Raw genomic sequence first — 14,755 nt, forward strand, 5'->3', positions numbered from 1 at the left:
GCAGTCTGACTTCTACCCAATTCTGTTTTTCTTTACTCTTTGCAGGTGTTGATCTCTAGCAACCACCTTGCACTGCAAATTCTTTCTCAGCCCCTGCTTCTAGAGAACCCAACCTACTACATCTTCTCTTTAGTAATTCTGGCAGCTCTCTCCTGCCAGTTGAGTTGTATGTTCATCAATAGGCAGTTTTGTCTGACCTGCTTAGGTCAAACTTGGCTTATGTCTGATATATTTGTGATGCTAATGGTTAGTTTTAATGATATATTTCATCTAGTGACATAAAGTGACAAAGTAAGAGTGCAAAAAAGAATGAGTTGCATGAAAACTTAAAGTGAATGCTTTGAGAAGACTCAATAAAGATGAGTTCCTAAAAATTGTTACTGAATTAGTGATTGATGAGGAAACTGTAGAAAATCAGAAAAAAATCATTAAGATCTCAAAAGAATCTAAACTCATTGCACCTTGGTGTGCTTATATTTTTTAACTATAAAGAAAATCTAATTGAACCTTTTAGAGGCTATGTTATGGGGGTGATTTATGTAATGAAGATTCCAATCAATAGATTCCAATCAATAGATTTAAAGAAACTTTTCAGTTGTACGCCCCCATACCGATCATTTTTTATGATTCTCCTTTTTAATCTTTTTTTTTTCATAACCAATTAACTTTTAGTCTCAACCAAGTTGAAGAAGATGGAAGCGCCACCTGACTTCTGACAGCACCCCAACATCTACCTCAATATCCTCTGACAGATTCTTCATAGGTATGAGCTGTCCACTAGGGCTGGTCAGAGAGAGGCCACCAACAGTTCCGCTGACATCAAAGTGACTTTGGGCTGAGAAGGGGCTCTTCGAGAAACTCATCATCTAAAACCAAGAACAAAGAGTATTGGCTTTGTGTTCCAAAGGCTGGAAGGTGACAAGGTCCCTAATGTGAATGATGATGTTTCCTAGGATGAGACAGATAAGTGGCCCCTACCCTTAGGAGTGAATGGCCTACCTTTACCTGATGCTGGTTTTCCTAGCATGTGTCTAACCATCGGAGGTGTGGCCTCAGAGATCTGGGTTTAGAGAACCAGTCAAACTTGCTGTGTTTGAGCAGTTACTGGACTATGAAAATAGACTGAGCCTTTCTTCCAGCAAAGCCAACAAATCTCTAAGAGAAAGAAGTTTGTCAGCTTTTACTGGGGCTCACAGAGCAGAGAGTCAGATATGCCCTAATTTGGGAATGGAAAAGAGCCCTAGTTATGGAACAAAGTTGGAAGAACATCATTTCCAATAACTAATTGAACCAAGACTCCTGGAGAAATTCTAGAACACAATAGAAAGAGGTTAGATTTGGGAGTCAGAAGGCCTGTGTCTGAATTCCAGCTCTGCCACTGTGCTTGTAGCCTTGGGCAAGTCATTAAACCTCATCTGTAAAATGGACATCATAATACTGTGTACTTGACAAGGCTGTCAATATAACTGAGCAAATGCATGTTCAAGTGCTTTGCAAACCATAAAGGGCTGTTGCCAAAGAGGTTTTTACTGTTGTTACCCTTATGTCCACAGGCTCCTGACCATCCTCCATGAAGCCAAGGGAGGAGGCAGCAGGCAAGGTGAAGGTCACAGAACTGGCAGGAGCAATGTGCATGGAGGAGCTTTGCCAACTCCGGAGCTGTAGTCTGGCCACAAGGTATGAAACAGAGATGTCCATAGAGGGAAGAGAAAGTCAGTGTCAGAGAAATATCTGCATGCCTCTTGCACTACAGGGAGCCCTGTGTTATCATCAGAATAGGTGGCTCAGTTTTGTTCTTTTTATATAGTTCTGCATATTTGTGTCAGTAGCTGCTGCATAAAAGGCAGCCAAAGCCCCCTTACCCTGGGTTGGAGGCTCCATGAGGACAAGGCTTTAGCCAGCTTTGTTTACTACTGTACCCCCACTGCCTATAACAGTGCCTGAAACATAATGGTGGCCAATACATATTCTGTTGAATAAATAAATGAGCTTTGATGTGGAAATTTCTCTATGCTTATCTTCCCTACCTACTTAACCTCTGATGTTATGGCTCTCAGCCCCATTTTATAGCCTTTGACCTTATCCCATCTGATTAGATTGGGAACCTGGTTTCAGATGCTACCTCTGATCAGGATTCTGCTTTGGGAAACTGCCCCTGGGATCCAAGAGGGCAACCCAATGAAGGAAGCTTCTCTCATTGAGAAGCCCTTCCAGCTTCTAGGTCTCATCACCTCCATGGCTGGTCTCCTGGGCTCTGCCTGTCACAGGGTCTTGGGATGTGGGTATGGATTGAGCCAGGTCAGGGGACGGGTTTTCTTGGGGAACCAAGTGCAGTTGGTTACCTGTTTGTGTACACAGAGATGGAGGGGGTGGCCAGTGTGGCTGGAAGGCCCCCAGGCAATCTTCCTAGCAGGAGTACAGCCTGCACATGCTCTACAGCCCTGAGCAGCTGGGACACTGTGGCTGTCTGGAAAAAAAAAGCAGGGGGTATTGCTACAGACCCATCTCCATATACCACTCTGCTTGCTATCACCAGGCTGGTGTGGGACCTTTGGCAGGGACTGAGAGGGTAGAGGAATGAAGCAGAGACTGTGATGGGATGCCATTATTTGAGGGAATGAAGAGTAAGCACTTACAAAAGCTTCCAACACTTGACTTATGTGAACCCTTTTCATCCTCACACAACTAACTCTGTGACGCAGGTGTTTAAATATCCCCATTTGGCAGACAGGGAAACAAAGGCACACAGAGAATACATGACTTGTGGAGGTCACACATGGATAAGGGGAAGAGCAAAGATTCACAGTGAGGTATCTGGCTCCTGAGTCCATGTATCGAGCCATCACACTACGTTCCTCTCTGTGCTGCTCCATTTGTCTCTGGCATCTACCCACAGCCCAGGTCTGATTTGTGGGAAAATGAAAAACCACAAGCAAAGCCATTTCATGAGGTCACCCAGGCTTAGACTCCGCTCCCTACTCTGCCCAAATCCCCAGATGAAGATAGAAAGTGAAGGCTAACATGTGGACCCGGGCTGGATGTTTGTGTAGAGTTCCTATTAGGGCACAGATTGTGTGTGTGTGTGTGTGTGTGTGTGTGTGTGTGTGTGTGTGTGTGTGAGTGAATGTGAGTATGTGTATGTGTGTATTTGAGAGTGACTGTGTGTGAATATAAGTGTGTATGTGAGTATGTGTAAGTATAAGTTTGTGATCATGTGTGAATGTGTGTCTGAGTGAATGAAAATGTGGCTTTGAGGATGTGTGTGAGTATAAGTGTTAGAGCACTAATGAATATGTAATCTCTTCACTCCGTGGTTTATCTAGGATGAGGCAGAGTTCCTGGACCTACAGATGAGGAAATGAGGCTGAGGGAAGTTATGTAACTTGCCCAAGTCACAGATTTGTACGTGACAAAGCCTGGATTCAAACTTGGGCTATCTCTTTACAGAGCTTGCACTTGGCCTGCAGTACCATGCTGCCTCCCAGAAATTCTGGTCTCTGGAATCTCTCTTCCAGCGTCCTAGAAAAGACTTAATCTCTGTGCCTCAGTTTCCTCATCTGCAAGGCATGGTGAAAGATCTACCTAGAAATGCTGGTGTGAGCAGGGCATGCAGTAGGTGTGAGGGCTGCATCTAGGATACGTACCTGTCTGCTGTGGGCTTCCTCAGACTCTTCTAGTCTGTCCCTTAGGGAAGATTCTAACACGCTGCCCACAGCCTGAAACAGGTCCCTGGTGGCTGCCTGGCGCCTCTGGTCCTCAGGATGGGCCTTGACACTCACTGCCAACAAGGCCTCACTGGCATGCTGCAGAAGCCAGGCGGCCTCCCGCTGGGCTCACCCAAAGGAGAAGGAAAAACAGCATGAGTTCCTGCCTGGGATAGCCATCCCCAATACCATTCAAGGGGCAAGGGCTGCTACGGAGGGGAGTGAGGTGGGGACACAAACTAGGAAAAATCTGGATCAGGCCCATCACACAAGCTGCTCATATCACTGACTTGAGACTAGGTATTCCCTCCCTGCAAAGTGCTAAGTTCCTTCAGGAGAGTAGCCTAGTGCACCTCTGAATCCTTCCCAAAGTGCCAGTGCCCAGAACATAGAAGGCATTCAGTAAACATTCACTGATGGGATAGATGGGTGGATGGACAGATGGACAGATGGACATAGCACTTATTCCAATTTTATAATTAAATATGTATTTGTGAAATTACTTGTTTTAGTGACACAGCCTAAGTAGTCTGTACCATCAGGGCAGAGGCCATGTCTGTGGTTTATCAGCTTCTGCATTCTCAATGAGTTGTATAGTACCTGGCACATACTAGGGTTTAAAATGGGTTTGTCGAATGAATGAATAAATTAATGCATGGATGAATAAATGGAAGGATGGAGAGATGGACAAATATAGGTACATGTATAGATGTATGCATATAGATTGGATGCATGAACAAATGGATGTGTAAATAGGAAGTGTGATATTAACAGTATCATGGTCCCTGAAATAAAGGCCAACATTTGCTGGCTTCGGGCCAGGGAATGTCACAACCTCCTGAGAGAGCAGGTGGACCACAGCTAGGGCAGTTCTCCCTTTATCGTCTTATGGCTCCTCAGCTCCTCGTCTAACCCTTGGTTACCATAACACTGGAGACAGGGTGTTTTAATTCAAGTTCTCCAAGAAGCAGGCCCTGAGGCAAGGATTTGAAAGCAAGTCATTTATTTGGAGATGATCCTGGAAAGCACTGGAAATAGAAGTGAGACCAGATGGGAGGAAGCCAATCCTGGGGGTGCGATCAAATCCAGTACCTGGGGCTCAGTCCTGCTTGGGAGTTATCCACCAACAGGGGTGCAGGAGCTGGGGTATCTGTACCCCAGCTGATTAGTCACTGGGTACTGTATCAATCCCTGTAGACATCCAAGCTGCTGTGTGGGTAGGCAGAGTACGTGGAGGTAGGGGTGGGAATATGCATTGGTGGGTGGTGTCAGAGATGAAAGAAAGGCTACAGCTGGCAGCTGAACATCAGGCTGGTGTGCAGTGAACTGGGGGCCATGGGTGGTCGACAGCAGCATCTGTACACACACTTGACCACCCAGTGGTTAGTCAGATTCAGTGAAGGAATGAGGTGTATAAGAAACAGGCTGTCACACCCAGAGGGACACAGGGCTGCAGCAGGGCATCTTCTCTCCCTTGCCATCAGCGATGCAGGACCTTTGGAAATGGTGGTGGAAGTCTTGGCAGCCCTGTGACTGAAGAACCTTCAACCTGTGCTGGGTGAGTTGTCAACCACCCAATGTGGAGGTGCGTGTCCCATGGCCTGGCTCAGGAGGTGAGAACTACTCACCTGGGCCAAGGGTGTGAGCTCTTCACTGCGATGGGTCACTTCTCTCAGCACCTTAGCCAGCCCCTGCACCCTCTGCATGTCTCCCAGGGTGGTGGTGACTACAGATAGCGACCTCAGCACATGTTCTCTGACCTCGACACAGAGGAAGGAAGGTGAGGAGAGGAAATGTAATTCCAGTAGCTTGATGAAACCATTTTAGGAAAATTTGAGGTCAGAGCAAGTGACCAGGTTCATCCGGGCTTTTCTAAAGGTTGTAGACCTCTGTTTGCCTCATAAGATGTGTGGTGGACAGAATAACAGCCTCCCAAAGATGTCCACATCCTAATCTCTGAACTGTATAACTATGTTACCTCACAAGGCAAGAAAAGACTGGCAGAATCACTTAGGAGATTTGATTAAGGATTCTGAGACAGAGTATCTCAGATTAGCCGGGTGGAACCAGTGTAATCACAGGGTCTTTATAAGAGGGAGATAAGAGAGTCAGAGACTGGAGGAGAGTGAGGATGGAGGCAGAAGTGGTAGAGAGAGAGAAAGGAGATAGTCAAGAGGGAGTGGGGGAAAGATTTAAAGATGTTAAGCTTCTGGCTTTGAAGATGGAGAGAGGAATGTAGGCAGCTTCTAGAAACTGGAGCCTCCAGATAGTTCACAGTCCTTGAATTTAGCCCAGTGAGATTCATTTCAAACTTCTGACCTCCAGAACTGTTAGGTAATACATTTACATTGATTCAAGCCACTAAATTTGTGGTAATTTGTTACAGCAGCCATAGGAAACTAATACAAGATGTCTCAAACTTTCTCCAAATTTTCAAATCAAAGCTATAAAATTTGGCATTATTTAAAAACAAATTGTGTCTCAAGGTGGTACTTGCAACCAGAATGGCATGGCATTTAAAAATCAGATTAATTTGTTGGCCTAATGTGGGTGACAGATCTTGTTGCAGGCTTAGGTCTGTGTGTCCCTTTGGAGTGATTAGGGGGCGATGACCCCCATCCTCATCCCCCAACTTCTGCCTTAAGCCAGATCTTCTGGGACTTCTGAGGCATGTGCCTTCTAAGCTACAAAGCCATAATGAGGGGCTGGCCAGGGGACCAGCTTGGGCAATGGCAAAGAAAAGCTAAGAATAGCATTTCAGCACTGCCCAATAGAACTTCCTGTGTTGGTGGAAACACCCTTTCCTTTCACTGTCTAATAAAGTAGCCACTCACCAAATGTGACTGTTAAGCCCTTGAAATGTGGCCAGTATAACATGGAGAACTGTATATTTTTACTTAATTTCATTTTCATTCACTTGAATATAAGTAGTTAGACTTGGCTAGTGGCAACCATTTGGGATAGCACAGATACATATTAACAGTCCTTCTCACCATCATGGCCTTCTACTCACTAACCACCAAATCATCTTTCATGGCAGCTGTAGTCTTAGTGTGTCTGCCATTAGCTCAAGGTGTGTACAGGCTGTGGCTTGGATGGAAGAAGGAGTAGAACAGCATAAAAGTTCTCATCAGAATGTTCTAGAAGGGAAACTCAGATATTGGATAGTCTCATGTTTGCCTCTGCAGATCTTCTCCCCATCCTCATCACCACCTTGGATACTAAGGCTACCTGCATGGAAATGTCACTGCATCTGACCCTCTGGCCAATGGATTCATTCAGCAGGAGATAGGAGAGTAGGAGGAGAGAGAGCTAGAAGCTATTCTCCAGGTGCCCTCCCTGCCAGCTCACTATGGGTTGACTGCCTTATTCTTCAGAAGCCACCACTCTTACCAGGGAGCCAGTGCCCTTCACACACAGCTGCCTCCTTTAGATTCTGGTCACTTTAGGAGAAGAAAGGTTGAGCTACTGAGGTCCTCTGTCATCTTTGTGCTTAGGGCCACAGGACATACAAAGAGAAGTTTGCCACAGGTAATTCTCAGAAAGCATGCAACCAAGAACAAAAAGCAGGTGGGTGTGTGGGGATGTGTGTACGTGGGGGCTCTGATGTGAGAGGGCTGGGAGGGCTGGAGGTCCATGGGGGAGGAGCCACCCTTGGTTTGAACCCTGTCTTTACCACATACTAGAAATATGGACCTAGGCAACCTTCTAAAATTCTCTTACCCGTCCCCTCTTCTGTAACATAGATGGGGATCTTGCCATTTACCTTGTTGAGTTGTAATGGGGATTAAACATCCTCGAAGCCGTAAATAAGGGCTGTTGGCACATAGTAGTGCTCAATAAGTGTTAGTTACCTCTCTGTACAAAGTTAACATGACAGTGACCACTTCTTTGTATTAAGTACTTATCACATGTCCTGTACCATGCTGAGGACTTTCATGCACACCCTTCAAGGGACCAGAGGAGTCTTTTCTTCTCCGTATGTCCAGCAGATGTGTGTGATACTGTGTGTGGGGCACATATGTAACATGACTGGGAGTGCATATTCATGTTCATGTGGCATGCACTGGGAGTGGAAGTAATCATGTGTTCTGTAATAGTTTATAATACTAGGTTGTAACCCATGAAATGGCCATTTTGTGTATTCAAACTGGTTGAATGTTGGCAATTTTGTGTAATTTGTCCTATAGTTATAGTAAATATAATTCGTATTTAACTCTCACCATAATCTTATGAGGAAAATTCTGTTATCCTCATTTTCCACATTGGGAAACTGAGGCTTAGAGAGGTTTAGTCACCAGCCTGTGACAATACAGATGAATAAGTGATAGAGCTGGGATGACATCTAAGTCCAACTCCAAACCATTAACCACCTGACTGAGCCAGGACACTTTTCTCCTCTGGCCTTGGTTTTGTCAGCTTTAATGAGAAGGACTGGAGCAATTTTTAAATTCCCTCCCACCCAAGAAGCCTATGACTCCATGAGGCTGAGCAGGTACAGCAGATTTTCTTAATTTTATGTCACTGAAAGACTCAGAAAAGGGAGGTGATGTCAACAGCTCAGGAGACACCAAAGGCTTTATGGACTCTTCAACCCTGCCCTCACCCCAAATGGCTCTGTACAGACCCTGGTAACCCCAGCAGAAGGCATAACAGAGTCCATCTCGAGTACCTTCTGTCTGGCATCCGTTCTCTGTGGCCCAGGGGATCCCAGCCCCTGGCGCTCCTGGTCCAGCATAGAGGACACAGACCTGGCCAATTGGAAGAGTTGCTCTGGGCCCTGCTTGCCTTGCAGAGCGGTGGTGATAGTCTCCAACACTGCTGTCTGGAATGCCACATCCTCAACATGGGCATCTCCAAGTCCCACCTAATGGCAAACCAGAAATATGCTCTGTGCAGGGAAGACCTCAATTCACTGGTTCTTGTTCAAGAACAAGAGCCTGAGGTCACAGGTCTTCATGTGGGAAAGCAGATCAGGCCTGGATACCTTTGTATCGGGCACTTCCTGAGGCTTGAGGGCAGCTGGACTGCTTATACCAGGCAGCTTACAGCCAACAACAGCAAGCCTTGGGGAAGTTATTGCTTCACCTACCACTGCCCTCCTCATAGCACTCTCAGTCCCTTCCCGCCCACTGGCTTCTGACCCTTGGCATTTATTTGGGGTTGGGATTTTACCCAACCTCTGTCTTGTCACCCTGTTAGCTGATCTTGGTCCTCCTTCCTCTGGACTCTGAAGGCACTGGCTTAACTCATCTCTGGGTCTTTCTGCTCCAACTCTCCTCAGGTCTTCCACCACAGGACCCTCCCCTTATTCTAGCCAACTAATCATAAGACCTGCAAAGGTAGAGACCATGTCTGTTTTGTCCACAGCTACATCCCCAGGGCCTGACACATGGATGCTCTGTAAATATTTGTTTAAGGAATGAATGAATCAACGATTCATCTGGTCATGTCCTCAGCTCCCAGCCACCTTCTAAGTGAGGTTCTAACAGGTCAAGGAGATTTCTCAGTAAATAAATAATAGCCACCCCCTACCTTAACTGCTGCATGGGTCTGCCGTCTCTCTCCTGCACGATTGGAAACAGAAATGACCACTGTCAGCACAAAGTCATTGTTTTCTTTTCCAAGTGGCAGATAAACTGATGGGAGGGCCGGTTCAGGGCCACAGTGTAGACAGGTACCTGGCAAATGAAAATTGGACACTTAGGTTCCAAGGATCAAGCATCTCCAAACTAGGAGAACTGATGTGGTGTGGGCTAATTCATCTCTCCCACTGATGCCCAACTGTCCTGTTGTGACAGAACACTGTGCGGGTTATTGTCTGCATGCTGCATTCCCTGTAAACCTTTACAAAAATGTCTCCTTTCACTTCAGCATGTTCTGTGACATTGCCCATTCCCTTCTGTGGGGTCAATAAAATTATTGAGGGTTCTGGGAACGAGACCCATCTCTGTCCTGAATAGCTCCAGATTTCCAAGGAGTCATGGCTAACTCTGAGTGAGTGTTAGGGGACAGTGTCATAGTAGTGGCCCCACATGGTCATACTTCTAAGTATCCTCATTCATTTAACTTTTTCCACATCCCTCATGGTAGGACAGAGGTCATTTTGGCCTCCATAGTTGTGTAGGAGATACTGATGGCACCTGCTTCTCATCTCTCTCAAGTGTATGGCTGGACCAGTGTGCTGGTGTGTGGGAGTTAAGGTTTAGGGGTGTCTTTACCCTACAAACCTCTCTCATATATGGAACATAATTTTTGCAGCTCCCAGAGAAAGATGGGCCCCATTCTGGAAGAGTAGGAGCCTAGGAGCTGAGAGAAGAGCCTAGCCATGAGCCTGTACCTGATTCCAGACAGAAGCAGTATTCCAGGGGGCCAAGGGCGGCAGAAGCATTGCAGAAGATGGCGAAGCTTGTTAGAATGGTGCCCTCCTCCGGGGAAACAGTGCAGGTGGGTACCTCGGGGGGAGGCAGAGAGCTGATCATATAGGTGTCCTCACCATAGGCATGCCCGGTCACTGCTGGGGAGTGAAGACAAAGTGTGCTTAGGTTCTGTGTGGGTCACACAAACCTCACCATGCTTGGGGACCACCCAGGAAACTTGTTGTACATGCAAATTTCCAGGTCCCTCTCTGGATCCCAAGCCTTAGACTTCTCTGGAGATTCTGTGATGGGGCCCAGAATTCTACAAATCTAATAACTCTCCAGATGCAGGGCATCCTGGGGGTCTCACTTTGAGAAACTGGATAAAGATAGAGGAACAGAATCAGATAGACCTGAGTTTGAATCCCAGTTCTGCCATTTACTAACCATGTGACCTAGGACTTGACCTATTTGAGAGTTAGTTCCCATCTATAAAATAGGGCTAATAAGAATAGCTTGCTCACAGAACTTTGGTGAGGAGAGAGTCTATTGGGAAACATGACTTGCTCAAGCTTACTGAGCTTGAAAGGGCCACAACCAGGATCAGGAAACAGGCTGATCCCACCTGAAACCACACTCTTTCCAGACCTCCACAGCACCGTGAATAGCCCCCAGTTGACCGGCACCAGTATCCCACATCACCTGGTATAATTACTGGTTTTTCAAAAAGAGTATGTACCTGGAAGAGCTGGGCATAAAGAGAATCTTAATCAATTAAAACTAATTCCTTGGCCTAGGGTTAATACACGGGGTTGGAGGCAAACCCAGGAGTGTGCATTTTAAATTAGTACCCCAGGTTATCCCAGTGTGGGTGGTCTGTGAACCACTTTAAGAAATCTTGAGTCAAAGGAATCCATCCAAAAAAAAAAAATCACCCTCATTGTTTATCTTTTTGAGAATCTATGCTCTGGGCTCGTGTTAAGCAAGAAGTGCTGAATTGTCCTGGCAGGATATTCAGGCTCCACAAGCCCCGAATGATTTGTTTGTACCACTGGTGTTGTCTCATTCAGCCTGCATAATACAATTTGGAGGCAGGTGTTTTTATTGTGCCTAGTTTACACATGAGGAAACTGAGGGATGGAGGGTTAAATCTCTTGCTTAAAGTCTCCCACCTAGAAAGTGGTGGTGGGATTCACACCAGAGCCTGTGCGTGGCCCCCACCCTGCACCGATGTCCCGTTTTTCAGGGTTTCTGTTTTTTTTCAGATCTCAGTTCACTTTCTGTGACAGACAATTTTGTGATAAGAGACTGAGAGGAGGCCTTCACACCTGTGACTCTGATTTGAATGACCTGGCCCCAGGTCTGCAGGAGGGAGCTGTTCAGCAGCAGTGTGGAGGTGTTGCTGTAGAGGAGAGTTAAAGAACGGGGCCAAAATCCTCGGAGTCTGCAGGCCTCAGGGAGGGGCTCCACCTGAAAGAGAGCATAGCCCAGAGCCCCCAAGACTATAGTCAGGCCTCTGGACCTCAGCATGGCACCAGCTTCTGACCCTGGGAGGCCTTTCAGATTTGTCTCTGATGGATGGATGGCAGGCACTGCTGCTTCCTTGAGGTCAGCCCAGATATCCACTCTTCAGCTTGGTTAGGATGTTTGTCCTAGGTCAGGTTCCCTAGAAACAGAGCCTGAGAAGAGGATTCCTATGCAGGTCATTTATTGAGACAGAGCTCTCAGGGGAAACCAATGGAACCGGGAGGGAAACAGAAGAGGGCAGAGAATGAAACTGGGTGGAGAAATGGTCTCAGGAGGTGTCTGTCTTCAGCCTGATCCCTTGGGGAGTTCTGGAGCATATAAGCCGCACCACAGAAATTATCTCACTCTGAGATAGGGGGTTGAGCTGCTAGACCCCATAGTTATTGGCCTAAGGGTCACTGCACAGCAGACTGGGTTGGAGCACCAAGAGCATCTGCTGTAGTGTTTCCCTGTTGCTTTTGTTCCCATGCATCCATTCTCTCTTCTGACCAATGCCTTGGATTTCCTCTGGGGAATGTACCCTACCCCCTGGCTCCCATTCCACAGGCTCTGAATAGAGTTGACCTACTCTCAGCCCTGTCGTGGGCATGTGACACAGTCTGGTCAAAGTAGAAAGGCATTTCCAGTTTTTGAGTAGTTGCCAGAGTCCTTACCTTCTCCAGTGGAGTGTCATCTAAATACCAGCTGAACATGGCCACTAGGGAGTCATCCTCCATGGTGACCCTGAGCATAATATCTTCTCCAGCATTCACTGGCCCACAGTTCTTCACACAGCTGAAAAGGAGACAGAGAATGGAGCAAAGAAGCTTGCTCAGGTATCATGGCCACTTGCCTGGCCTTTTCCAGCACTCAAGTTCTTTGAGAAGGTGAGAAAGGGCTTTTTCAAGTGAAAGATGGAATAGAAGCAACCCCTGCCCTAAGCAAAACTGGGACATAGCCTTGGCCTTGAAGATAGAGTGATTTGTGACTGAATTCCCATTTCATTCATTACATAGGGTTATGATCTGGAAATGCATAAAGCTGAGGCAGGACCTTGAGCTTGAAACCTGCCCCTGCCACTTATGAACAGTCACCTTGTATGAGTCCCTTAAACTCTTTGAGCCTTAGTTTCCATGTGAGAGGATTCGAGCAGATAATTTCTATGTGTCTTCCTAGTTCTAATAATAATGAATGAATGCTGTAATTTTATAGCATGCATGCCATAGTTGATACTTACTTCCATTATTATGAGCTTATCCAATGCTTCCCACAACTGTATGAGTGACATATTAGAATCCTCATATCACAGATGAGCAAACCAGGCTCAGAGAGCTTATGTGATTTGTTTCAGTGACATACTTCTAAGTAGGGAGATGGAATGTGAACCAACACGTCTTGATCTGATTCCTGGTCCTTCTCTGTAATATCATACCCCCTCCCTTGGTCCAATGAGAGATCACTTTGGCACTTGCTGTGTGTCTAAACCATTCCCTAGGTCCTCTCAGTTTAAACTTCATAACAGCTCCTGAATCTCCCTGCTTCTCTCTTCATGTCAATCCTAGTACAGGTATGCCAGACATTCTCCATTTACCCTGCAGTCTACTTTCCATCAACTCTTTGTGGCTCTGTGCACCAGGAAACTGATCTCTATAGACTTCATCACCCAAACTCTCTCACCCTTTGGCTTCTGGTTAGGCTCAGCTCATGGGAAGCATTGGCCAGAGATTGGAGGGTGAAGAGAGAGGCTGAGGTATTTATTTACCACTTTTGCTGTTCCTTACCTGATGGGCTATAGCTGACAGAGGCTGTGCTCCTCTAGCCAAGACTACAGTTTCTTTCGGAGGGGCCCCTCTCTCAAGCTTCAGATCCTAGAGGGTTCCAGTAAAGCCATCTACCACCCACTTAACCTCTCCATTCCTCAGAGGGATAATGGCTTCCCTCTGTTGTAGACCTACACTGTCATCCCTGAGTTGTTCCCTGATCCCTGCTCATATCTATAAAGACCCTTCTTCCAGTTCTCATCAGTTCCAGTCTGAGTGAGCCATCTGCTTCCTTCAAGGACCTGACTGATAGACCAGGCTACCTTGAGCTCTCATTTTGATTCCCACAAGAGCCTAAGCAATCTTCCTCCTCCAGCCAATTCTTCACCAAAGCATTTTGAAGCAAAATATGATCGTGTCCCCAGCCTGCTTAAAACCCTTGGACAGCTTTCCCAAACTCTTAGGATAAAGACCAAAGTCATGTCTTTGACAGGACCTGCAAGGCCCTGCCAGAGCCAGGCCCTGTCTATTCTTCCCGTCTCTTCTTGCACCTCTCTCTTCCTCTGTGCTCTAGCCACACCAGCTTCTTTCACTTCCAGATTATTCTGTGCTCCCTCCCTTTGCCACTCTGTCTTTTTCCAGTCCTATTTTCCCTGGCCTAATTAGTTCCTCTTCACTCTTCACATCTCTGCTGAGGGAAGTCATAGGTGTGTGCTCTCTCCCGTCATTAATTTGTGTGACTGACCACCAGATAGTAACCTCTATGAGAACTGAAACTGGGTCTGGTTTTGCCCACCACTGTAAGCTCTGCCCCTAAGTCCATGCCAGATGGGGTTGATTCTCAGTAAATATTAGCTGCATGATGAATGAATGGCAACACTGCAGGAGTTTGCTCTCTTGGCCCACCTGACTTGAGGCTTGAGTTCCAGGGAGGCAGACACATAGAGGCACTGCTCCTCCTGTTTCACCAGCTCTTGGCCTTTCCAGAGGGCCAGACGCAAGGTGACTGCCGAGTTGGGTGGCGGCAGGCAGGATGGAGGAACCACCAGCTTCCTCTGGTCTGTGCAGAGAAGCTGCCTCTCAACACAGTTTCTCCACTGAGCCCAGCAACGTCCTGAGAAAGAGAGATGGGCAAACAATATCCATCCAGCAATGCTGAACTTGACATATGTGGCTACCATCTGGTGGGGTTTTTAGAGGGGTCATTGATTAGAAAACCAACTCTACATACAGATTTTGATTAATAAAAATATTTCACTTGCAGGTTGCAGGAATGGTGCTATAGAAGGACACTTCTGGAGAAATGACCATGCTTCACCCAGACTCTAAGCAAACCTGTGACTTGAGCTGTTGAGAAGGCAGGCAAATAAGAGGAGAGGTGCTAGGAGAATACACAGCCTCACCCGGGAGAATGTCCAGGGCAGCT

General features: G+C 46.7%; 1 protein-coding gene across 2 annotated transcripts in view; it reads right to left on the reverse strand.

Annotated features, from left to right (window-relative positions):
* PKD1L2 (polycystin 1 like 2) overlaps positions 1–14,755 on the reverse strand; it is an 81,990-nt gene that overhangs the window by 41,721 nt on the left and 25,514 nt on the right. Inside the window, exons 11-21 of one of the 2 annotated variants that reach the window (XM_016165914.2) lie at positions 14,236–14,443; positions 12,244–12,364; positions 11,392–11,533; positions 10,045–10,221; positions 9,240–9,385; positions 8,377–8,571; positions 5,333–5,464; positions 3,645–3,827; positions 2,343–2,467; positions 1,540–1,666; positions 735–866 (exon numbers count right to left, since the gene is read on the reverse strand). In XM_016165914.2, coding sequence (XP_016021400.2) covers positions 735–866; positions 1,540–1,666; positions 2,343–2,467; positions 3,645–3,827; positions 5,333–5,464; positions 8,377–8,571; positions 9,240–9,385; positions 10,045–10,221; positions 11,392–11,533; positions 12,244–12,364; positions 14,236–14,443 — 1,688 coding nt within the window. Of the gene's footprint in view, positions 1–734; positions 867–1,539; positions 1,667–2,316; positions 2,468–3,644; positions 3,828–5,332; positions 5,465–8,376; positions 8,572–9,239; positions 9,386–10,044; positions 10,222–11,391; positions 11,534–12,243; positions 12,365–14,235; positions 14,444–14,755 lie in introns of those variants that run through there. The other variant, XM_036231507.1, reaches the window with a different exon arrangement.

Source organism: Rousettus aegyptiacus, unplaced genomic scaffold (genome assembly GCF_014176215.1).
Source record: "Rousettus aegyptiacus isolate mRouAeg1 unplaced genomic scaffold, mRouAeg1.p scaffold_m13_p_14, whole genome shotgun sequence".
NCBI classification, from domain to species: Eukaryota; Metazoa; Chordata; class Mammalia; order Chiroptera; family Pteropodidae; genus Rousettus; species Rousettus aegyptiacus.